General features: G+C 41.5%; 1 protein-coding gene across 3 annotated transcripts in view; it reads left to right on the top strand.

The window, feature by feature from the left end:
• Positions 1-26,865, top strand: part of prkcaa (protein kinase C, alpha, a) — a gene marked incomplete at both ends in the record, with an annotated part of 127,884 nt that overhangs the window by 52,843 nt on the left and 48,176 nt on the right. For all 3 annotated transcript variants that reach the window (XM_079220168.1, XM_079220166.1, XM_079220167.1), the window contains 2 exons: positions 19,659-19,770; positions 21,968-22,096. In XM_079220168.1, the coding sequence (XP_079076294.1) occupies positions 19,659-19,770; positions 21,968-22,096 (241 nt within the window). The remainder of the gene's footprint in view (positions 1-19,658; positions 19,771-21,967; positions 22,097-26,865) is intronic.

Genomic DNA, 26,865 nt, shown 5'->3' with positions numbered 1-26,865 from the left:
TTACCTGCAGGTCGAGCAAGTTCAATGCTTTACAGGACAAGACCATCAATGATGCAAGGCCTCCCGTTTCACTACAGGTGCTCAGCAGATGAAACTAAGAGGTTTGATGTGCTGGCTATTGTGTGGGTGTGTGGCTGCTGCATCATTGATGTCCACTTAACCAGTGCAGCACATATGACCTGGGGCAATCTGCAAATCTTCCTGCACTGATTTCCCCTCTGATCACACGCACACACACACAGGTACACGTATATCTAGAGAATCACTTAGGGCTGCTCAGGGCACTGATATCTGTGAAAGAGTAACAGAGTTAAGCAGTAGCACACTGCCCTTTCTCCTAAAGGATGGCAGCCAGGCAGAGCTCAAACAGACACCCAAAAAAATACCCTTCTTCTTCCCAATATCTACCAGTAAACTGGCATCAAAAAGACAGCCTTCATCACTCAGTTGAAAGGACGCAGTCAGAAGGTATAAGTAGAGTTGTTCTGATACCAATTCCAGTATCGGAAATGCCTCCCATACAGCCTAAAATGACGGATCAGGTTTGCGAGTCTATGCACGGATCCGATATCGTCATTTACAGCAACACGTGTCACTCGCTACCCGATCTGTACATCTGCTCGATTGTTACTGCACATATGCAACTCTCAACAGAGGTGAGAAAGACGCGAGTTGGCTCACCTGTTAGCTACTTCCATCATCATCCTCGTCATATCGGTGCTCGGTTTTGGCCTTTATCCAGATTCAGGTATATGGAATCAGTGTCAGGAAGGACAAAATGGTTTCTGAACATCTGTAGGTATAAGCAGGCCTTCAGTTTATCTGAGATAAATCTAATTTGTGTTATTCGTGAGTAATGCTGTAGGCAGCAGTGGTAATAATATTTAAAAGGGTAAATCACAGAGGAGGAGATGGTTTTGGCAGACTCCAGCAGGGCTGGGAGAAATAAGTGTTCTGGGGACGAGGCCTGGGAAGCACACCGTCTCATTACAAGGACTCTTCACAGGAAATGAAAACAAGATTACACTTGAGAGAAGCTAAATTACATCATCTCTGCCACAGGCATCTTGTATTGTCAAAGGCAATGGGCCCTTACATCTGTATTTTTAGTCCATTTCCTTCTAGCAAAGGTGTTGGCCCTTTCCATGGAATAGGCCTGTCCTGGCCCAAAAGTGTGGGATCTAAAACCTAACCAACTTTACACCTTGTCATGGTTGCACCATGCGGCCAACCCCTAGTGCAAAGAAGTCTAAAAGACACCTTTTCAGACATCTTTCTTTATTTCCCCCGCAACCACATTATTTCTATAAATATCTGAGTTTTGAGCTTGACCCCCCAAAATGAAGCAATACCTGTGCAGACCACGTTTATCAAACTATGCTGCAGACGGTAAAAACTTGTGGAATCTATATTTTTCTTTTTTTTTTAAAGGGCACTAAAAAACATGTATTTTTATAAATAAAAGAAAGAAAAAAAAATATAAATAATAAATATGTAATAGATGCATAAATGTAGATCTTGAAATGACAGAAGTCCACCAAAGTATGTTGTGAATGTCTACCCCTCTTACATATGGATGTATATATACATAGGTATTCAATATTTGCTTGCCTGTGTGTAAATCTAGCTGCTAATGCCTGTGATGTAACGCTGTGACCTTTGTATAAGTGTCCCCACAAGTCGGCCTCTCACCCATTACTGGGTCGAAGCCCTGCACATGCCTTTAGCACACACCCCTATGGAAGACTTGGCACACGCACTGCTTCCAAGGAAACGTGGTAGCAAAGAAACCCTATGCGCCATAAATCCGCTTAGAGCGCTGATTTTATTTTGGTTGCGTGAGTGGTGACATATCGTGCAGGAGCCCTGTCAGGGTGCACTGTTTCAGCTAAATGAGATCATTGTAGGCACAAACACACAAGACATAAAATCGCACAGTGAGAAGTGCCAGCAGCTACTCGCGTCCTTCAACAGTGGATAAACACATGTCCTCTGCTCACATAGCCTGTCTCTTTCACCGAGCTGTATTCTTTTAGTGTGTAAAGCTTGTTATTCGGATAAACACCAGTTGCTCAAAGAGCACGGCAGCTGAGAAATCAAGGGGGAAGGAGAAAATCCATCAAGTTCAAAGATGTGACCCATTACGGTCATTACGATCTATAGTGGCGATAGACTGGAGACCAAACGAGGAGAAGCGTTTAGGAAAGAGAAGAAGTGGGAGGAGATGGAAGTGGAAAGGAGATATATTTCCCAGATAATAAAGCACTTAGAACTGCATACATGTTGACTGTAATTCACCCTGAAACACCCTTCCTGGTGATAACTGTAGATGCACTGTAACTTCATCTGTTGGATGATGATTTTTTTTAGGCTCAGGGTTTCTTCTTTTTATGAACAAAAAGTACTTTAGGCTACAATATGGAGTTCACTAATATATGAGAACCATTTTCCACAGAATGGGCCTTTTTCTTCTGCGCTGAGACAAAAGCCTTGTTGGTAATACAAGATGTTTGTGGCTTCTCTATATGTATCAAGACCGGGATCAAAAACATTCTCATCTCGGGCCCCGAGGGGACTAAGTCTCCCAAGGCTAATAAAACAACTGTGGGGTCTTGCAGGGGCATTCTGAAAACCTACTTTAAACCCCCACTTAATGATGTGCGTAGATGATATGTAAAAATTACAATGCATATAGCTTTCAGTGACATACGCTTAAAGTTTAAATAGCAGCCACAGACATACAAGAATAGAAGTTGTATTAGTTCCGATGCTATGTGACAGACAAACATTAAAAAGATGATGACATAAACAGTAAATCAATCGTCTGGGAAGTGTTTGAAGAGTCGGACTGTGGATCATTACAGGTTTCTTGAACTGTCTCCCTCTAGAGATTCACAGTGAACAAAATTGGGTCATTGCTCTTGTGACACAGCTACACAACATAATCCCCCTGCCTTTTGAAATCTGACAATCAAAGTCCTCATAAAGCAGTTTGAATGTCTTGACTGCTGAAAAAAAGGTCTTTGATCAGAATTTTCCCTCGACACCAGAACAATAACGGTGACTGATTTCTTATTACGTTGCCTGCACAACAGCGCTTTTATCTTCACATCTGTGCAGACACGATCCATGTCAGCAGCTTAATTCAGTTAGGTTTAGTTGATGAGAGTCACCTTTAAATACTGTGTTTTGTATGATAGCAGTCACATTGTTGTTGTTGTTATTATTAGCACCATTGTGGGCAGCTCACTCAAATGACGTATGAGCTGTTGACATCCAGCCAGACTCTCATCAGTGCATGGATGTATAATAAATGCCTTGACTCCCTTACTCAGCCGTAAGAGGAACAATCTGTATCAATAATTAATATAAAAAAGTCCAAACCAAGTCCTCAATTATTATTTTTTTCCATATTTACCAGTGTGCAATAGCAACTGGTACTCTATTGTACACATTGCAGCTTTAGGTTAATCGGAAAATGGAGCCTTTAAAAAATACTTCATCACATTACATCCCTTCTTCAGAAATATGTAATTGTTCCCAGTGATTATCATTATTGACTTATTGACTTATAGCTGACGAAGAGTCCCCTGGGCTGCCGGCTGATGGTATTTATATGCTCTGGGATTCTAATGAACACTAACAGAGATTGAGTCTCTCTTGCTAATGGTCTGTGACATGCATGTCTGAAATGTGGTTCGATCAAGGCTTTGCTGAGGGGAGACGCTGCAGAAGGGCGCATGCGCGTGTGCGTGTGTGTGTGTGTCTGTGTGTCTGTGTGTGTGTGTGTGTGTGTGTGTGTGTGTGTGTGTGTGTGTGTGTGTGTGTGTGTGTGTGTTGGAGAATAGAGGCTGAGTGGGTGCATTGGGAGCTGCTAAAACACTTGCTGGTGAAAAGCCTCAATGGCTGTCTTTGAAGGGTAAAATCTCCATGGCCTCAAGCAAATCTTTTGTTGTCTTCTGCTTGACCTTTCAACACTCACGTAGTGCCTAACGTCTACCTACTGTTTTATTTTGTTCAATCTTGTTGACCTCCAACACAGTTTTTGTTCAGGCTGGATAGAAACACAGAGACAAAACAGAAGAAGAGGAGACTGTAAGAAAACAAAAGTATGTTAAATGAAAAGATGTACAATGGCACAAGCTTGAAGGGCTTAGGTTTCCGGCTCCCCACCTTCCACTCACTTCCACATGCATACTAACACAGAGCTTCTAGTTTACGTGGCGAGAGTCAAGCAAACAGATGCTGTGCCTCGTTCTTCACTGCCAATAGGGCAGGTTTATCATCCCCGGTGCCTGCAGTTTTCATCATCCACCTTTCATTTGCACACTGTCGACAGATGTGCAGAAGGAACCTCCAAGGAGACACTGGCCTCTTCAATCGACTAACCTAACAGCGAGCCCAGTGAGGTGATCAAAGTGATAATATCTGAAACTTTGCGTTTGTCTGAAGCTTCATGCTTCAGTATATCCAGGCAGCTAAATCTATTCTGGGGGATAATACGCAGCCCAAGACTAAAGACTGAAGCTTGAGGTATATTAAAAACTTGGCCCTGTGATATATGTACTGTACAGCCATTCATAATTTAAAGCTCCAAAGGTATGGGTTGGATACAAATGTATTAATGCTGCGACCTTTGGGCTCAGTAAAACTCTTGTTTTCAAAAAATGGATGGACTGTGAAGTGACCATCATCTGTGCCTGAGAGCCCCTTTGAAAGTCTCTCTGGTGGCTCTGTGGCAGGATCATTTGCCAGCTTCAGACCAGAATCAGAGGAAATCTTTCTAAAGCTGCCATTTCACACTCACATTCAGGAGATATCAGCCAGAAGTACAGTTTCTCAGAGTACTATTGGTTATTTTTCGGAGGATACTGGACACACAAAGCACTGTTTGACAGTTTTATTGTAATTTGAACAACACAGCAACGCACAGAGCAGAATTGTTCTCCCGCTGATGTTTTCCTGATTGGATGGACCCGTTCACTGCAGCTGTTACTGCTCTGTAATTCTACCTGTAATGAGCCTTTTAAAGCAACAACTTCCCACCCACTGGGGATCGTCTGACTGTGTGTCAAGAAATCTCCAACCTGCCATAAGTATTCGAGGCAGGCTGAGGGAAAATGGATGTCTTCCCATCACAGATTAATATCTTTTTACGAGCTTCACCTAGAATGCATGGGCCTCTCAAGACTAATCGGTCATGTCCCTGTTTGTGCCATATGATGGGAACCAGTACCACACACACACACACACACACACACACACACACACACACACACACACACACACACACACACACACACACACACACACACACACACACATTCCATCAGTCCCTCCGAGGTTTGTTTACAGCAACTACTTGGTAGCCCGTCTTGCTCCATCCATGCTAAGTATTACTAATGACCAACGCATGGGAGAGTTGGAGCTGCTCTTGACCCCGAATCCACTGGGTGTCAGAGTTGCTGCAGGACTAGAGTTCGTCCTCACCAGCGCCTGCCAGCAAGCTCCAAAACCTCATCATCTGTGCCACTCATCCATATCAGCATCAAGTGTTAAAGTACTGGTTTTATATCGGTTTCTTTGGTGGTCTGTGATTTTAGATAAAGTCAATACAGATAGACTTTCTGGGATTCTACAAGGTTTTGAGTTTGGTCATCCATAAATTTTGACATTATCTTAACTTTTTATTATTACGACAATGTGGCATGTCAACATGGGTGGAGACTGGATGACACCAATATGTTGAGAGCAAACCAACATTTTTGTTTTCGTATATATATATATATATATATATATATATCATTTTGGTGTGGAGATCCTGTCAACTAAGGCCATGTGCTATAACTGTCCTGCATGTCAGTGCGCACAAAAACGCTCGAGACAAAAGCCCGAGAGGGACTGAAGTCTAAACTTGACTTTGCATAGACCAGCGAGGCCTGAAGCTGAACCACGGGCAGAACCCCAGAAATAGAATGATACGAGTTACAGATGAGCCAGCCTCTCTTTCTGTATCTCAAGAGACTTAGAGTTCTCCTGTGTTTGTCATTCATTACAGATGTGAATAGTTTTACCTGCGTTGCAACAGGCAAGGAAAAACCAGCTATCACCAATCAAACAGTTGGTCAGAAACACCGGAAGTGTTTATCTTGCAGTGTTTCCAACATGTTGCCAGTTTGCCTAGTTTCTGGCAGTTATTGAGCCAACGTTGTGATGAAAATGTTGGAGAAAATGAATTCTCTTACTTTAGTATACACTAGTGAGAAAAGGTTAACTACCAACCTTACATTGACCTCACACCTCTGTGATGATTGCTTGATTTGTGATCCAACTGATAACTGCAGAAATGTGTTATATTGGAACAAAATGTACTGAATCGAGTCTATTATTGTCCGGCTGAGATTTATTACTTTCATCAAATGTGTTTCAGCTTCGTTGACAGCATGATTTGAAGGAACGCTGACCAACGTCATAACTCTCAAAGTCGATTACTAAAGTCGATCACTTGTAGGGCTTCATGTTCGTTTCTGACCATGTGCCACTGTTGTCTTCACAGTATTTCCTGAAACCTGACTTCTATAAATAGAAATAGGAGTGAGTTGGCCTATTGTATTTTCTACACATTTTCTATTCGTCAGATTAGGTTTTAGATCCCTTGTGATCTCTCGGGTAGCACTTAATCTCGGCCAATATTAAATATAAATATGAGAATCTTTCCTTCCATATCCTCTCCTCATGAGGCTCTTTGAACACATACCAGGCGCTACAGTATGTTTACTGAATTCCTGTGCTTCCTGATGCTTTGTGGCGTCATTCCTCCAGTCCATAACTGAATGCCCACACACAGGCATGGACACAAGCTAACTTTTATTGAGTTTTCTGCATTCTAAACCACAGAGGGCAGAGTTGAACAGCCGAGCCACTGCTCCCGTCTGCCGGCTCATTACAGTGAAAAAAAGACTCTGCCAAGTCTTTAAAATAACTTTTTTCGGCACACATCTTGTGAAGTTCTTTTCATTAGGCTCCTGACAGTTGGCCTACGTATGATAAGCCAATTTATTCTGTTCTGGCTTTTACTTTTTGTAACACGGCCAAATTAACTGGCAGGTCCTTGTTTTTTTTATCAGTTTTTCCCATAGTTCTTTTTTTTTACTCCCTGTCACCGCGCTGGTGAAAAGGTTGGAATAGTAGGTAGTGCAGTCATCTTCCAGCTGATGTGGCGGCCGTGACGAACCCCGTGGTCCTCTCCTGACCTTGTGGATGTCACTCACGGCGCTTGTGTTGCGTGGCTATGCTAATGAACCAGCGTCTGCAAATGAACATGTCTCTGCAGCGTCCATGTGTGTGGGTGCTGTATTACCTGGGAGCGGAATCTTCTCCGGCTGTGCAAAGGCAAACAGGAGGGTTCGTTCAAAGAGCAAAGAGCATAACACTGAATTGAACTGCACTTGAATTCTATTCGTCAGAGCCTCGAGTAATTGTTAAGCTATTCTCGTATGAACAGCTTTCACTTTCACTTGCAAATGCTCTTGCTGCTGAATTCTGATCAAAACAGCTGGAAATGATCATTCATAGTTAAAGGATTGTCCTCCTCACTGTATGTTGTTAGTGTGAGTTTGTATTTGCTAAAATTAATTTTAAAAACGAGTCTAATTTGCAGCAGAGGGTTCATGAAGGCCCGCTTGCCACAGCTTGCTGTTATTAAGTGGGGGCAACTTACTGGGTGTGTTCATCAGCACCGAGGCGTTATTTCTTCTCAATTGCTTGAGTTCTACTTCAAACACTTTTTTGGGTCACTTTGTACATCAACTTCCTTTTGAGTTTTTTAATTTTTTGTAGTTAGAATGCCGATTCTCTTTCGTTGAGTTGTAAGCGGAAGAGAAACACCTCAGTCTTGACTCAGCTGCAAGAAGCTTCTTGACATTTGAACAGAAAGTTGACTGACAGCCATTATTGAAGGGATACAATGCAGATGTTGCTAGCAACTGATGCAAAAGTGGGTCGTCCTGACTCAAGTCTGACTGGAGGGAAATTAATTGTATTTATTTATTTATGTTTGGATTATTTAATTGGATTTGGTTCCAATTACTTCAAATGTGATTTAGACTGTGTACATTTTTTTTTATAAATACAATAAGATTTGATCCTTTCAAAAAATAATTTGTCATTAAAATGTTGACATAATTTGTTTTATTCCAGATATTAATTGTGTACAACAGTGTTATTTGTGCTGACTTGACTTTGTTTTCTAAATGTATACTTGGGAATTAAGTTGAATGACAGACCACATTTTAAACCAATTTTATATTTAAACTGGAAACATCTTCGCCACATGGTGCAGGTTTAGACAAATGGTGTTGGAAAAAAAGTGTTTAATTGATACCGAATGGATTTTGTAAGCACTTCGAAGTCTACTCACGAGTCTTAATGAACTTGATTGGCAGCATGTGGCGATGGAGTAGATGTGGACCCAGGGTACACTTCAAGGTTCAACTCATTGGATGCTTTAGTTTTATGTTAATCTGTCACTTCAGTGTACACAAGTGTTTAATGAAAAACACCTGCTCAATGGTTCATAGTTCCCAAAAACTTAATTACACAAAGTTTTTCAGCAGGCTTTGTCAGACGTATAAAAAGTCAAATGCAGGCGCTCCTGAACCAGTGAAGAGTTGCACAACTTGTTGCAAAGCTTGTGTATGATTAATGCAGGAACAAGAGCACCCAAGCTCCACAGAACAGCACTCTGATGATGGATGGCATTTATTTTTACAAAGTCATCCAAAAGGGCAACTTGGGCCCTGACAATGGTTAAAAATGTCAGCTATTATCTCTCGCTCCGCTAGCAGACAGATGTGTTAACAGATACATCACTGCAAGGAAAACCCCCTGTGAACTGTGGTGGCAACCTGCCCTCCCTCTCAGCACTCAGCAGCTTAGTGAAAGGCCAAGAGGAATCAGGGTGGTGATTTGTACGCTAAAAATAGTCACCTTGCCTAGCCCAAGACCTCATGTCTGGATAAATGATCGCTCTATTTTGTTGTCTTCAAAGCCTCTCCTCAACTTAGTAACCACAGTCTTGTAGCTGTGGTCCAAGACAAGGATAATCACAAGAAAGTAGCCAGTGGCAATGTGTGTGTTTGTGCCTGTGTGTCAAGGGGAAATAAAGCGATGGCTAGTGGCTGTTGATGGAGTCATTCCATCTCTATTTTACATGCCACAATGCTTCATCATGAATGCGCCTGCGTGTGTCCATTCATGCGAGACTGTAATGTTTGAGTGCCACCGTTTTTCTAGCACAACAGGGTTTGATGGGACAAGGGAAATGTGATTAATATGATGTAACATATAATTAGAAGTTGACAATTTAATAACAGTGACAGGATTGGGTGACACAGTGAGACAGAGTGCCTTGCTTGGTTCAACACATTGTCAGGGTGTCATTAGTGCCATGCGAAGGGGTTTGGACAATGACTCTAACCGCACGTAGTTGGGAAATATCTAACACGAGTAGTAGATACTGTTATTAAAGATCAACTAAAAATAGCTCATTTAAAAAAGCTGTTAGGTGACTGCTCAATCACCTCCTCAACCCATAGCTGCAGCTATGGGTTGAGGAGGTAATTGAGCAGCCCCATGTACAGCTCTTGTCAAAAAAATGTCCTCACCTTTAATTGACCTGGAAATGAAAACCACCCTGCTGAGCCTGTTCCAGTTTTCTTGCATAAGCACACAGGTTGACCACGAGAGAGGATGACTCAAAAACTGGTACAGTGAGGAGCCTCCTGCCACCTCCATTTAAATGTCACCTCACAGTGAGGGATAATGGGTAAAAGAACGGTGAGAGAATTCAGAGGGGAGTTTAGTTTTAGTCTTGTCTGGCGCTTGATATTAAGGAAAGTGTTCACAGGCACACATCACTGGTGCAACCTTTTCCTCAGTCCTGGAGGGAACAGATGGGTCAAAGAGATAAGTGAATGAAGGAAATGACAAAGATGAAGGGATGATCGGTACGCCTCATTTCACACACACACACACACTCACACACACACTCTCTCTATCTCTCTCTTTCTTTCTCTCTGGCTGCAAATGTCACACCAGGTGGATCTTTTTTGACTCTGTGGGAGGCAGGTTGACTGTATTAGCGACCAGCCTCTTTTATGATTACTACACTTGACTCATTCCAAAGTCATGCATCCAATAAAATCCCTAAAATAGAACCGTCTGTGTTGTTTTATATCTGAATGGCTGCTATTTAACTCACTGAAGCTGATTGGGGGGTAATTATGATTTGTTAACCCTTCAGAGTATAGACTGCAGTCTTCTTCTTAGTTCACAAGTGGATGTGGGTAGCATCCGTTGGAAGGGGTCAAAGAGGTCACAGTCTTTCATGCACTTAAGTGTTTCTCCTGCCTGGAGAAAGCCAATCCTTAGTCATATACATGTATATGCGGGTTTCTAATTGTCTTTTCACATGTGTAGTGTGCAAGTGCGTGATAAACACTTCAGATATGGAAACTGTTGCTGTGAATGCAGTGTTGCCTCGTTATCCGAGTTTTCAGAGTAACCTGGATTATTGTGTGCATGGAAACCTGCTGTCTTTTCTTTGTCCCGCTGCAGCACCGAACACACAACCTTGACATTTACTCACGCTGAGATTAGATAGAATTCTTGATTGGGTTAATGGATAATTGTATGCCATTGTATGATGGGTGGTTGGGCGGATCAAATGGAGGGAGAAGCAAAGACAAGTTGAACACTTGGACTTTTATTTTGCCACCAATGGCTCCATATTCACAGCTTTAATTATTCTGAAGAGTTATTTTTAAGAGAAGAGCACAGGCCTTCCTCTCTGTCTGCACCTCCACAACAGCCTCCATCTTGACTCCATAATGTACCTCACATCTATAGTGTACTATGCTCCTTATTCAACATACAACACAACCAGTTGAAAACAGATGTTTTAACATATTCCTTATTATGTGGGAGTTTGCGGAATGTTATTTGTTAGTTTAAGCAGTTAAGTCTCTTCAGTGACCAGAATGCATCGTGCAAACTCTGTTAAAAAAAACCTTTCATATTGTGTGCAGATTTGTTGTGGTTCTGTACTAAATTTGTTCCCCTGCATCAGCTTCACAGCCCATATGTTATTGACATTTCTCTGCCAATTATACTTGTTAACTATGTCAACTCACTATAAAGTCTTTTTGTAGAAATGACTCAATAAGTAATTCATGTATTTGTTTAGTACCGGTAGTGACCTTTAAAATCCGGTGTGATGAGAATCTGCACATTCTTTTTGTTCTCTGTTCAGTGTAGCTGCCTAAATATTGCATACATGCAATACATATTCATTCATGTATTACAAACCAAGCACCCTCCCAATTTAGCCTGCAGGTGTCACACCGTCTGGTTTACTTTACATGACTTCAAAGTGAAATTGTCACTGCAGCACCATTATGTCTGTTCAATAATGCAGTAGCATCTTTGTCCCCCATTTTGTTTTTTTCTGAAGAAGTTGCAAGTTATTAACAACTTTATGATGTATTAAAAGCTCAACAAGATCCAGTGTCCACCAGGGTGTAAAGTCAAATTATTTTTTTATTTGAATTCTGGTCTTTCCTTGACCAAAGGCATTCTTCGTCAATTAACACTCATGCGGTTTCGTTGAATAATCAATCAGTTGATTTAATGAACAAATCTGGAAAACCAAACAATGAAAAGCTTCACTTTAAATGTTGTGTTTACCAGAGATGTGCTCAAAAGTCATTCAGCATCAAAGCATCCAAAAAGACTGACCGACTAAAGAAATCTTAGTCGACTAATCGCCTTAGAAGGGGCAGCCCTATTTTAAATGTGTGTATATTCTGTTCACCTGCCTGACTGCAGCATGGAGGGTGACCCTTTCACATCGCCCACCTCTGCCCTCCTCTCCCCCCTTCTGCTGGGAAGGCCATGCTCAACTTCTCCCTGCCAAGCTGTTCATTAACAGGGGCTGGTTGGCGTCCTGTTTCCTAATTAAGCTGTGTTGGCGAGTCTGGCTAATTAGCAGACATCACTGCGCTGACCCCCTGTGCTTCTGTTTTCATCACTATCTCCTGGTTGCTCCAGTCTTTTGATCAGCCTTCTGCCCTGTGTTTGTTTTTGATCTGTGGCTTCACATGCAAATCAAAAAAAACCTGGGATTAGTTTGGGGCGAATGCTAAAATAAATATAGGGATTAGATAAAGTAAAATATGCTCTGTGGTTATTGAATGATAATACGCAACTCTAATTTAGGTTTCCATGTGAGTATTCTGCATTGATTGCTTTGGCAATTAATCATTATGGGGTTTGTGTTGGCTCTATCTTTGTTGACCCTGAAGTGGACACGTTACAAGAAGGGGTGGGGGGGGGGGTGCAGGGCGTCATTGTTTAATTGTATGGAAGCACAATCGTATGGAAGCACATCCTTCTTATCCTCCTCAAGGTCGTAGTCACCATTAATGCAACTACAATTCGTTGTCACCATCCTTTTTTGCAGCAACTGGATACACTGCATACTGATGCACTCATGGCAGCTCAAACTATTCATTGAGAAAAATATAGATAGTATTACAACACAATTTTATTTGCTCATTGTCTTTGCGTGTGACATCTGGGCAATCCTATTGGCTCTCTTATTACCAGTAGCTGAAGGGCAACCTCCTTGCTGCATCATCCAGCCAACATATAACAGCCCCTGGCTTTGTTTTGACATTACAGCCTTCTTGTGTTGAGCCACGTGATTGAGTTCATCATGCTTTTGGCGTAGCACTCTGCTTCCCCTGCTGTTCTGCTCAGGCACAACCACCCAGTCTGTCTTGAATGTCCCATTAAGACCAAATTAGGCTGTAATGGGGATGGAAGCCACAGGGGTTAACCCTGCTGTCCCACAGCTCGCAGAAAGGATGCGTTAATGGACAACCTAGTGTGCTCAGTGATGTGGAGTTTGGTACATTCATTTACAGGTTTCAGTTTCTGCACATTACAGCTTGCCCTGGTGCATCTTTAAATGGCACCTTGCAAATCAGTCATAGCTTGTCACAAGGTTGCTTCAGAGAGGACCCAAGCGCCGATGTAAGGTTTAAAGTCAATTTATTAATCAAAAAACAAGGCAAGGTTTTCCAAGAAGACCGGATCAAAGCAATGAAATACATGGGAAAGGTGCAGGTGATTAGACACAGGAGGACACAATCAGGGACATGGTAGACAATCACAGGGGCAGGAAGTGCAGGGACACAGAGGACACAAGAAGCAAGGACTTCAAAATAAAACAGGAAACTTGAAAAAAAAAAACTATGACATATCTGGCACTTTACACCTGCCAGACTGGATGTCGACAGTTCATTTTGAGAGGTGACCTACAAGCGGTCAAGAATCAGAAATGTATTCCATGATTAGTAATTGATTATTAATTTATGATGTAAAAAAAACTTTATCTAGTGAATTTAAGGATTAGCTACCACTAGTGGTGAAACAGACCACTGTTGATCCATGATCGGTATGGAAAAAAAAAGAAAGAAAGTCTGAAGCCTTGTAGACCAGCCGCTATCGTCGAACAACAATATGAATCAACAATGATCAGCAATTAGCATCTGCGGCCAAAAAGACATGATCAGAGATATTTAAAATGTTGTTTGTTGTGCTGATCCGATCTGTGATCCAATCCGCGTCTCTGATCTGTGGTAGGATCCGAACCGTGAGGTTTATGATCCGTTGCACCACTAGCTAACAGCCTCGATATGTTCATTGTGAACGTAGTGTCATTGGGTTTATAGGCATGGCAATGTTGGCCCACCTCTTTGGTCCGGACTGAAATAGGTTAACAACTATTTGATGGATTACCATCAAATGTTGTAAAGACTTTCATGGTCCCCAGAGGTTGAATCCTAAGAACATTGGTCATTAATCAATGAACATTGATCCTGACTTTTCCTGTAACGCCACTAAGTTCATATTTCTGGTATTTGTGGTTACAGTTATGTAATTTCAATGCCACTTTGTGATCAGATGTGCCAGATTAGAACTGGGTGGGGGGGAGAAGATGGGGACGTTTGATCATTTTTTTCGGCGAATGGTGCCCACATGCTGTCCACACCTCACAGAGATCAGAACTAAATGCCGGCCCGACCACATCGGCATGTTGTCTGGTTGATCACACCCCATTGCGAGTGAGATCCGATCTTGGAGCATACGGACGTGGCAACTTGTGCGTCCTGTCTTAATCGGATGACAGAAATCACTTTTAATAGACAAGTGGAAGCACGGCCTTACAGACATGTTGTCATTCAGGAGGCCAACACAGCTCTCAAAGCTCAAGGGACTTGATTTTTTTTCTTTCTGATTTACCACCATCACCTTTGTTGGCCTGTTATCATTTCCTCTTTGTGTCTCTTTTGTTGAGAGTGTTTTCCTTAATCTGGGAACATTTAAGTCATGTTTCAGCCATCAAAAGCTGATTTGATAAAAATACATGATCCATCTGCAGCTGAACGTGGCTCTTAGTTGCCATTGTTCATTCATGTAGATGGAGAAAACAAAGGGGGGGGGGGGGGGTGCAAGAGGATAATCCTTCTGGATCAGCTGTGTGTGGGTGGACACGAGTAAGTGCTGCTGGCACAGCCTCTCTCTCGCCACTGTCGGTCTGTCTGTCTACCTGTCTTGTCTTCTTGGCTGTCCTTTACTGACACACTGCTGACTGGACAGCATGCACTGTATGCGATTATCTCTGCATGAAAATTATATTTTGACAAAAAGGAGAAATATGTTGTCTATCGTACAGTATGATTGAGATTGATGAGACTTTATCAGGCCTGCTGTCTAAGTGAGGTCCTACATACATGTTCTCTTTTACACCCCAGTTTAGTGAATTCAAGTCGGTCATGATTCTCCATACCTGATTGGTTTGGATGTGGATCATGTTTCGGCAGATTGCATCACGCTGTGAGGTGTTACTTTTGCATTTACTGTGTGTTCACACTGTCATATGGGATGGAGGAGTTTAAAGTTACTTAAGTTGATGGACATCTTCACCGTCAGTGCTCGTCTCAGAAGACTTTAGCTTGAATTGAGACATGTTGCTGTGCGATTCTTAGAAATCACATACTCAAGCAGAAAATGTCCCCTGAGATTGTGAAATGTTTACATTCAATACTTTGAAAGTCACACTTTACTTTAAGTGGTATACAAACATTTAATAAATAGTTTATTACATACTATAATGTAGTTGTCTATAGCCACTTTTAGTGCTTATTAGCTTTTTATTATTATCAGCAATTATAACTTATAAAGACATATTTTAAAGTGTTTTATTATATTGTCATTCATTATTTGTACATACATCCGCCCACAGGAGGAGTGACAGTTGGTGACAAATGCATCTACTTAATAGTGTGTTCCAAACCATTCAATAAATGTGTATCTTCCTGGTTTGTTTTCAATGCAAAGCTGTGCCGTAGGCCGCCTTTCTTTGTGCAATCATGATGATGCTATTTTGTAGGTGGAGTGTAAAGGAAGGCAGAATAAGTTTTAGCAAGTTTTGGTGATTATTTTTTTTATAATGGCCGTAGAATATCTAAGTTTCTCTCGATATACAGTCTACACTCTCTTCGAGTGTCACTCGAGGAATTTAACATTAACCAACGGGACCATATTAGCAGACCACTGCGCCGCTGGCGGATTGACATTTTTCTCCATCAATCTAAAAAATGTAACCTTCTGCCGTGACGGCTGAGGAGGTTAGCATGAGGCTAAACTAAGCTATGAGCAACATTATCTCTCCATCTCTGTAACGCTTCACTAATATTGTAGCTCCCTAGAGCCGAGAAACACAGTTTGTCGTCTCAAATGTATGTGATATCGATTCTGGCACCCAACAACAGAGCAGGATGACATTTTCGATGTGTAACTTAAGCCCACTACTCTGAGGTGGTTTGTGTTCACCCCCAGTCTTTCTTTTGTTTTGCCTCCAGCTAACACAGTGACGTAATCATCGTTGACTATAAAAGGGTCTATTAAGATGATGTTTCAATTCCTTCATGTCTGTTTAAAAAGGAAGGCTTGCAAGTACTTACTGTCCCTTCAATATTTGACTTTTATGCTACTCAGAGGTTTATTATGGGGCATTACAATTTTGTATTCAAGTATGTCTACGGCAACTGAAAGACGGACAAAGGAAGCATTTCTCTTTGTCCTATAAAGGTGTGTAGCTTCTGCAGACTGACAGCCAGGGAAATGGCAGATTGCAAGCAAGATCTGAGGAGCCAGAATGAGGCTCCGCTGAATTAGACCTGAGGATAGTGTCAACCTGACTGAAATGGCAAACGGCAACATTGATCACTGTGGCTCCTCATCGTGTGAAACTGTCAGCTCTCACCGACATATATGCCGTGCGGTCCCCTTACTGAGGATTTATTTCTCAGATGTCACGCTCTTTTTATTCATTTCTCATTGGACGCTGTGTTTCTCAAGATACAGAAATAAATAAAAAGTTTTCGCCTGAAACTCCCCAAAGAAGGGGCTTCTTACAAAAAGATGCAGTGAAAGAAAGAAAAGAAAACAGACTAGACTGGATAATTTTCTCAATACAAATCCACTTAAAGAGAATCCAACTCTGAAAGAGATTTACCGGACAGCACAATTTGAGAATGAGCAGGAAAGCACTTGGAAAAGTGGCAGTCCTCCAGTTTTCCTAAGAGAGTGCTTCATAAGCTGCAGGTGCTCGTGATGAATGAATGTATGCATACACGTGGCAGGGACCCTACACTGTGTAACATAAATGCTGCAGTGGCGTTGTATTCAATCGCTACTATAACACTTACCTTCAAGTGACACTTAAATAGAATAACAGTAATTTACCATATGGACCATTACTCCATGCATACATACGCATCATGCCGTATGTTTGCATACGCATAGATTCACTCTTTTTCTTTCACTGCTCAGTGTACAGCAGAATGAAACAGGGTGGAAACTGGTTTTGCTTGTTTAACAGATCAGACCAAAACGCTTCCTGCTTCACTTATCACCCACAAATATTTACTCAAGGTAGAGGTTGCTCCCTGTGCCATTTGTTTACTTTGACACCATATGCTATTGTAAATGTTCTGCAGAGAAGTGCCACATTTAATGGACAAATGTTAACTTTTATATCCTGGAGGATTGCTGAAGTTATTATTTTCAGTTAAAACCAGGTTATTGGTTCAGCTCACTCCACAGAAACACCCCTTCATAGGTTAAGATTAACACAGGTTATTTAATGCAGGGGATTTATTAATTGCACTTTTTGTCAGCAGAATACTTGATACCTGTTATAACTATGTGTTATCTTCTCCCATCTCTGCCTGTTTTGACTGTATAGGATTTTGACTCTGTTGTTTCCCCCCCTATTTGAGTATCCAACATATCCAAATTTCGAATGCAGACTGAGTGGCCAGAAACAATGGGCTCTGCATCTATTTAAAAGGCGGGAAGGAATCTTCCCATGCAAATTCTTGAGAATAACAAATACAAACAAAACACAAGAGATGGGTTGTTTGTTGTGTCCAGTGCACATAACAGTGTCCGTATACGGTGTTCATCAATTGTGTTCATTTTGGTAATGCTGTGGTATGAACATGTACTGTTTACATATGTGGTGATGGCTAACGATTTGACATTTACTCAGACATTGGATCCTCCTATACATGCAACTTCACTATAGTTTTTGATTATGCAAGTTGTCAAAATGTATTTGAATAGGATTAATGGGCAAGATGCAGTCAGATAGCTTAACTGTGAGTTGGGGTCCGTGAGCTAAACTGCAACAAGAGATTCCAGCCTGTTTTACACCCTGTCAAATCCTCATTTAAGCCCATTAAAACACAATTAACACTCTGAAAGGATGGCTGAAACAATATTAGCAGATGCAATTAAAACCAAGGTGTCAGAAGCAACACTAATATGTATATAATCCATCCGGGTGTATATGCAAGAGACAGGCAATAGATAGATTTGCTTTTTGCAGCCAAGCCGGGCACACATTAGATACTGTGCCTGTATATGTAGGCTACTGTAGGATATGTATATTTGGCCAGAACCTAAACAATTGTTGTCTAGACCTAACCAATTAGTTGTGTTGCTTAAATTGTATCAAACTGTGACTAGAAACTGATAATAATAATAAAAAATAACCCAGAAAATAATAAGTCAGCTCAGTGTTAGAACAACCTTCTCACAGGATTCAGATCCAGGGCGCCTGGTTGAAACTCAGTCTTGAGTTTGACCCATTCGTCCACCACCAACTACTCTCCACAAATACTTTTTTGCTGTTTATACTACAACTACTACTACTATTACATCTACTATTAAATTAATTTGGCATAAAGCCATTCGGTTAGTTAATTATTGCTAAAGTTCTACGTAAAATAAAATATTAGCCATCCTCGCCAATAACTAATTCCCCATTTTTCGAAGGCATTTGAACTGGGAATAGATTACAGTCGTAATGTAGCAGAAGCCCAAATCAAGTTGTTATCTTTACAAAGACATGAGTCAGCCTCCAGCAGCTCCTTTACTACCCAACGGCCCGCACACACATGGACAGTGTACTTTGCATTAAACCCTAATGCTTTTCACACCAATTATTATGGCATTTGATGGACAGCCTGGAGCAATGACCTGTGATAATAGGAGGCCAATGATGATGGCTTTGTTGACTGTTTACACATATGTGCACAAACCATTTATTGAATCCAAAAGCACATCAGTATATAAGACAGGCAGCGTCTCTATTATTTGCTCAACACACACATTCTCACATGTTCATAATAGTTTCTGTGGAGTAATCAAAATCAAGAAGCAAAAATCTTTGAGTCTTTTCCACAACACTCTCTATTGCGGTAGTCAATGTAAACATGTAATTGCAATTATTAAATATCCATTTTTGGTGGTCTTGGATTTAATGCGAAGCCCATTGAGTACAAACAACTCCATTCTCCCTCACTGATGTGGCCAGTGATGATGGAAAGACAACCCCAAAAACAATTGTTTAGTAAAAGGCGGTTACTAGATTGATTGGCTCACACTTTGAGCTGTATAAGAAAAGAAAAGAAGTGATGATTGCAGTCAGTTGGCAATCAAGCAATGGTTCGCCTGCTGAGTGACTTTCATTTCCGTGACACACAATGCAGCCCTTTGAGGCAAGAGGGTGATTTCAACTTCCATTTTCCTTCAATGACATATGTGAGTGTTCGAGGGTGCAGCATTGGGCTGAAGTCATTTTTTTTCAGGAGAGATATTTATGAAAGGAAGCGATTTTTCCCCCAACCTGTTCAGAAGATGGTATGTCCATTGATGTACCGGATTCTCTCTGCCATTTGTTTCAGTTACATACAATTCATTTGTATTCTTCCAAACACGATGCCAGTGCTACAAATGTAAAAAAACTCAAATTAACAAATGTAAAACTTACAAGAAACAACAAATAATGAAAATGTGAATCTGTGTTTTTGACCTCCGAGTGTCCAGGTTTTAAGTAACAATAAAAAAGCATGTTCTCTTAGAGCTGTAACTAACTGGCTGTTGATTCATTAATTATTTTTTTTCAGTTATGTCATAATTTCAGGCTTTTTATGGCTCTTTTTGTCTTTTGATTTTTCCAGGATCCCAGAACAAAGCACAAGTTCAAGATCCACACCTATGGGAGCCCCACCTTCTGTGACCACTGTGGCTCTCTGCTGTATGGCCTCATCCACCAGGGCATGAAGTGCGACTGTAAGTACTTCATTTAATATCTGCGACCTCCCACTCAGCGTTTAAAAGGTGTTAAATTGTACAATTTTGTAAAAGTACAACATGCATAAGTGTCAGTTTATAATGCCAGTGCTGTGTATCAAGTGGTGGAGACCCAAACGTTTATGCTCAGGAAGAAGGACAGGTCAATGAGGCAAAAGTATGCCATACAGAGGAAAATAATGGTTTTCTATGAGTGGCTCTGCACATCTTATATTCTGTTTTTCGAGACATTTTTATCAGCATCAGTCTCCTGAAATTGCTCCATCTCACTGAATATCTTAGGCCTGTGTATTCCCACTCCTCCTTGACTTTCACTCATTAGGATGACTCCTCATCTATTTGAACTCTGCAGCTATGTTCCTCGCACCCTGAATAGGCCATCTTTATTAATAACCGTTCCTCCCTCGTCTTTACTTTAATCTCGTGTTAGTGGATTAGTCTGAATGCCTTAATGAGACCCTTAATACATTATCCTCCACCTGCTACAGACCACCAGATATGCCCAATGATTGCTCCTGGGTGTACATAAATAGAGAGGTGGAGCGGCAAATTATTTCGGCAGATCAATCACACCACTAAAAGATTGCACTGTATTATTTTTAAGCACTGGTGAGCAATGTTCCCTCTAATTTTTTTCAGCACTGAGCAAAAAAAATTTTTTCTGAGCGCACATTTCAGCACTGTGAGCAATGACCACAAGCCTGCGTTAGCCATAGGGGATTCAAAGAGTGGACTGATAATGATATATATATATATATATATATATATATATATATATATATATATATATATATATATATATATATATATATATATATATATATATATATAAAAAATTAAAGTATCAAAGGTGTTTAGTCATTTCTCAGCAGGTGCAACATTTAAGTGGAACTTCATTGAAAGAAAAATGCTAATGCAGTGCTTAACAATAATTAAATTGACATGGTCATTTTTCCTAAAGGTAGCCTATATAAACAATTTAATAACTTCATATTCTTCATATTTAAATATGTCTGAAAGTCATCTTACCTGTGTCAGTTTGGACTATTTCATCTAGCCACTCATGTTTGAACGCTAGGCAGACCTTTTTCTGGAGCACCTGCTCTGCCTTTCTTTTCGCCATGGTAGCCTATAACTGCTGGAGCAGGGCCCGGCAAGAGGAGCCTAAACAGCGCCGGCTCGAGCTCATGTGGCGCTCTGGGCAAACTTCGCTCCTGGCGCCCGGAGAAGGACAGCGGGGGGTGGGGGGTGCTAACGGAGGCAGAGCGCTAGCAGAGGTACAGAGAGCGCATGTCGAGAAACGGGACGCTGATTGGCCAAGAAGACTCGACACGTCAAAGATCGTATTATTGTGAAGATGGCTCACTCCTATCTCAGAAACACTGGCGCAAAAAAGATTTTTAACCCCTGAAAAAAAATCGTTTGTGCGGTCAGAAAAATCTATTGCGCGGCCACTTCGACTGGACTGCCCGTCCGTGCACGCGCGCAGTTTAGAGGGAACACTGCTGGTGAGGCATGTGACCCGGGCATAAAACAATAAATAGTTATGAAGAATAAGGGAGCAGCATGGCCACTTTTTTTTATTAATCACTTACCTGCTGACTTGGTGGCCTGATGACGTAACGAGCGGTTACTGTTCCCAATCCACGACAGAGTGGCTCAGCTGGCTGACACACATGTATGCATGACATCACAGGGCTGAATCTGGGTCATAACCTTGTCATCTCCTCCTTCACGCAGCTTTTGGAATTCCCCCCCCCCCTTGATATTGTGCCCAATATGTATGATACATAGAATGTAATTGAAATGTTTTCCAATATACAGTAGATAAAGATAAGATTTTTTTTAAAGCAGCTTACTGTATTTGAACACTAAGCTATAAGCGGCTGCACGCACTGCTTTTATTATATGATGTTTTAGTGAACACAGATATTTTGTTAACATCGTGAATCATGATCATAACTTTGAAACTTTAAAAAGAAATGTTAGATGCGCGAACACTTCATATAAACAGTTGCAGTCATAGGAATGCTCTTTACAACAGTGTTTGTTTTTCAGTCAATTCTGAGAAAGCCCTGAGCCCCTCAGTTTGGTTGGCATCAAGTTCATGCAGCTAATGTTTATGTGTGTAAAAACCATCCTCGCTAATGTCTTTCACCTCTCTCTGTCCCTCCAGCCTGCGACATGAATGTCCACAATACGTGTGTTATGAACGTGCCCAGCCTGTGTGGAACCGATTACACCGAACGGAGAGGGCGTCTTTTCCTCAAGTGTGAGGTCACTGTGGACAAGCTGCAGGTCACAGGTAGGCCTCATAACCGCCCTTCTCTGGCAGCGCACACGCTGAACTGAATGTGTGTTTATATGCGCGTCGAATCCCGGCTATCGGAGAAGTGAATTCAACCGCTAACTGCATGGCTGGCCTTGTGACCAGCAGCTCTCAGCTGCAAAGGCTTTTCCCTTTTGGCGCGCAGATCGATAGAGCCTCTCCTGCTAAACATTATCCTGTAAGGAAAAAATAAATAAAATCACAGTTACGACACATTTGGAAGGCAGTCCCAATCCAAATATGTAGTCCTGCTGTGGTGTGTGTTCTGCTGCGTGGGCCTCGTGTTGTTACCCTTTTTAAACAGTCACGAGTCCGTGTTGGATGGAGTTTCTGATGTAACTGAAATTGTATCTGGAGAGCAAATTGAACGCTTGATGTATTCATTTAAGTCTCATCAGAATCACACAAAGACGGGATCTGAGCGCTCCGCTGGTGAGCGTGGTCGTGGCTTTTCACTCATCTGTCTTACCATTATTCATTAGAAGGCTATTCCACACAATTCATGGCAGCCACTTTAATTGCTAATGCCTCCCATTACAAAGACACACCTGTCTTTGCCTACCGAGCTGGGAAAAGGATGTAATGAGTTACTATTCATAGCATTTACTTAATGTGATGTAATCAATGGCGATGTACAGTTTTGGAGATGTCTCACATCCTTTAGAAATGTTCTCATAGCCGTTTGGTAAAATTGTCGGATCAGCCAAATAATGGTCATCATGTCCAATCTATATGATAATGTTTTGGATATAGTTTCATGTCCAACTATCTGCTCCTCTCACACTTTTCTGTTCATGAATGTGTTTATACACCCTTTATACTATGTTTATTCATCTTTGGCAGGCCTTGGCCGTCTTCCAAATACAATACATTCAACAATTGAATTTTAATTGTTGACTTGGCAGAGGGTGTTGAATAATCCCCTGAAAGCAAATAACGGCAGACCATGCAGCTGTGGTTAAGAGAGATTGAGATAATTTCATGCACAAGCTGTCAAATGTATCTGTTGTGACGTTCTGAGTCCTCGGCTAAAAGTAGCACAGACATGAACAGTGTCTGTATGTTACTGCTGTGAGCGCAGAGTTGTCAGTTTTGAACATGCAGTGAGGGCTTCCAGGAGCTGTGTGGTCTTCCAACGTTGCTGCCGCAGGATTCTGCATCGCTGGAGCAACTCTGTTATGAATTGCGACTGGTTGCACTAGTTTATGCTGTTATGAAACAATGATGGTAGACGTTTATACAGCTCTGCGCACAAACACGGGTAGATTGGAACTGAATAAATATATTGAAGATATTCATATTGGCCAAACTATCTTCATGGTTTAACCGTGTGGTACAACTGTACTTTTCTACACCTTGCATTGTGTTTTTTGAGGCATGCTTGTCAGTAAATCCCCCGGCTTTAATGGTGCATTAGCACATCTGCTAGAACAATAGTGACGGCAAGGAGCTGACACATAATCATTCAATTAGCTGGCTGGCGGAGGTCAGTGGATCACAAGACACAGGCACCGGGCTTCACTGACTTATTCACTTATCAAATTATCACCAGAAGGACCAGAGTGAATGGGCAGGGCAGTGGTGCAGCAACGACAAAAAAGGCCAAATGCAAACTCACATGAAGGAATAGACAGACACCAGCCATGATTATGATTAGGGATGACTAATACCATGCATGATCTGGCCAAATGTCTGGCTCTCACGTTCAGCCAAGTTTCCTCTAATCGGCTGTATCGCACAAACACTCCCTTGTGAAGTTTACTTAAGTTTACTTTTCCGGTGCTTGTGTTTCTTTTTTCCTCACTGTAAATAATTTATATCGTAACTAGCTCTGACAAAAGTTGGTAGATACGTAGCCTTTAAAATGTGTTTCATGGCCAAGTGTCGAAATACCTAAACAGTGACAATGGTTTAAACACAGTTCAAGTCAAGACATAGTGAGTCAAATAATGCACTAATATTTATTCAAGATTTTGGGCTGTATTTTTTCTCCTCCATTTGGTTGTACCTTGTAACACGCATTCATCTCTCACTGGCCAGCCCTCTGCTTGATTAAACAAGCTCTGTATAATCCAAGTAGAACATAAACATACTCATAAGTACAGCAAAACACTTGAAAGAACACTATTTAAGTTTATACTGAAGACTGCAAAATAGATTCCTGTCAAAAGCAACTGCCTCCCTTCCTTCCACTTTTTACTTTCGGTCTCATCTGCTCTGCTCTCCAACAAATTCAAGAACTCAGAATATCCTGCTGGATAAGATGACTATCCATTAGCACTCACCCTCCTCACAAAGTCACAGGCTGAATCTGCTTTAGAAACATTCCAGTCCAATATTGCTTTCATTTTTGCTGAACCGCGCACGGCCCCAGACTGCTGTCAACTCATGCTATATGTGCGAAAATGTATGCCTATATATTTCACACTTGTTCGTAGGCAAGTACACATGAATGTGTATGTGTGTACATTGGGGATGAGAAACTACGATGATCACCCGCAATAGTGCAGACTCTTGGCTCTTTATGCGACATGGTGTAGTAACCAATTCCTGATGTGAACAGGCATGTTATTATTTGCATGTGTTCTTTAGCTTGTGTGTGTCTGTGTCTGTGTGTGTGTGTAGGCGTGTGTTTGGAACTGCTGTACCAGCACTACCAGCCCACTCAGGCCAGATTGTATCATAGATTACATTAGCTGCTGCAGACGGCTTGCCAGGCGGAATTGTGTTCCATTGGTGAAGTGCTTAGCATGCAAGAGGTGCAGTGGATGGCAGTGAGGAGGAAACTTTGCATCATTTTCCAATGGATCCTTCCACTAAGATAACTGGCATCCTTTTGTCAGGGTGTGTATGCGCTGACTGTGCATTTGTGCATGCATTTTGTCCACAACCAGTGTGGAGACATCAGGGCTGTTGATGGGCAGAACAGTTGTAGGATGGCTGTTATAAACCAAAATATCTTGTGTTCAATGTGTACACGTGTTGGAAGTGTTGATATTTAGTAAGTAATTTATTGTCATAGACTACAAATAGAAAGTGGACGTAGTCACCGTGGTTTGTGGACTACAGTTTCGAGGCCTCAAGTTTGGCATTTTGGCCGTCGTGTCTCGTTTGAATTTTTTTGAATTACCTTTCATGAAATGAAAACACACTGTGAAAGGGTTAAAGACGAAAACACCCAAACGAACAATGCCATGGTATCGACCTGTCAATCACAAGGTAGCCACGCCCTAAAGTATTCCTTAATTGATGGTCTATTGTTTACTCTAAATGGGACCATAATTAACTAAATGAACATCATAATGTGTCGAGGAAGACTTCTGATGTTTATTTAGGTACACATATATTTCTATATAATCTGATGTATTGTTACAACCAGAGGAGTCACCCCCTGCTGGCCATTAGAAATAATTCAAGTTTAAGACACTTCTACACACACACACACACACACACACACACACACACACACACACACACACACACACACACACACACACACACACACACAAGTACAGGCAGATATTCTTTAAAAAAAAGCCATACCTGCAGACTTTTTAATGGGAATTTGTGTGACGTAATTGCCTGGTATACACAAAGTCAGACACGCATTCAATCCCAGCAAAGCTAATGGATAGACTTTGAATGCCTAGAAATAAGCGATGCAACATGGTGCTTTTAAGTAGAGGTGGAAAGCTGCAAAATGATTAAACGCAGTCACTCCGTTCTGTTTGGCCATTCACCAAATCTAGAGCCAAAACGGTGACCAGGAAGTGACATGTCTGCCAGGGGAAGCGGCTGTCCTTTAAACCCATACATGGACCCACACATGAACTCCACTCAGACCAACAAAAAACGGACTCTCTGGCACCGACACTGGGAGGGCTCCATGAAATAATGAGTCACACAGAAACATAGAGATTATTTGTGCAGTTTCCAGAAAATACAAGTTTTGTTTTTGTCAGTTTGGGAGAAATGGAGATGGGAGGGGAGGTGCTGATGGAGACAAAACAATTTCTGTCTGGACAGATGCTGCCCACTAACCTTGTCCGCCGCCTCTCATTCCAGCTGACACACAGCTCCTCTCTGTCCGTTGGTGCTGAGGAGCCACCCTCCTGTTTGTTTGTTTCAGCAACCCTATTGTCCATTGACTCAGTGCTGATATCTAGAATCCACTTGGGTGAAGGCTTTTCTGTCATTTTGGTCGATATTCTTTGATTCATACATATTCTCATCCACTTGTGTATGCTAATGTGCATGCTGTCGCGCAAAAGCTTGATTCATTACAGTCAGCTGGCAGAGAGGACTGCTCAAATAGATGTTGTTGTGAATGAAGGGTTTGCAGAAAAAAGTCGTGTTTTGTACAAAAATGCTGTACAGTGGTTGAACCGGACTGACAATTGAAAGGGCAGAAATAGACAAAGCAAAACACCGTAAGCAAATTGTAAAACGGTAAAGCAATGAATAAAAACATCAACAGCCGATTCTCAACTTTTGTGTGTGTGTGTGCAGGAGTGTGTTTCCGCATGCAGGTCTTCTGGGAGTGTGCGAGAGACAGTGCTAATAATTACATTTCTGTTTTGTTCCCTTGTTGACTCATCCAGTTCTGGAGAAAAGCCTCATTTAACGAGCCTTTTCTTACCCATCTCCCTTCAGCCTTGTCATTTTTTAAATATCTTTTTTGTCTCTCGCCTCAATGTCCAAATGTGTTTTCTGCTGTTTCTTACACTAATGCTGCTGTAGGTGTC

The sequence above is a fragment of the Taurulus bubalis genome (assembly GCF_910589615.1).
Source record: "Taurulus bubalis genome assembly, chromosome: 6".
In the NCBI taxonomy this organism is placed as follows: domain Eukaryota; kingdom Metazoa; phylum Chordata; class Actinopteri; order Perciformes; family Cottidae; genus Taurulus; species Taurulus bubalis.
Note: the sequence above shows the minus strand (reverse complement) of the source record. Positions and strands in the feature narration are given on the sequence as shown.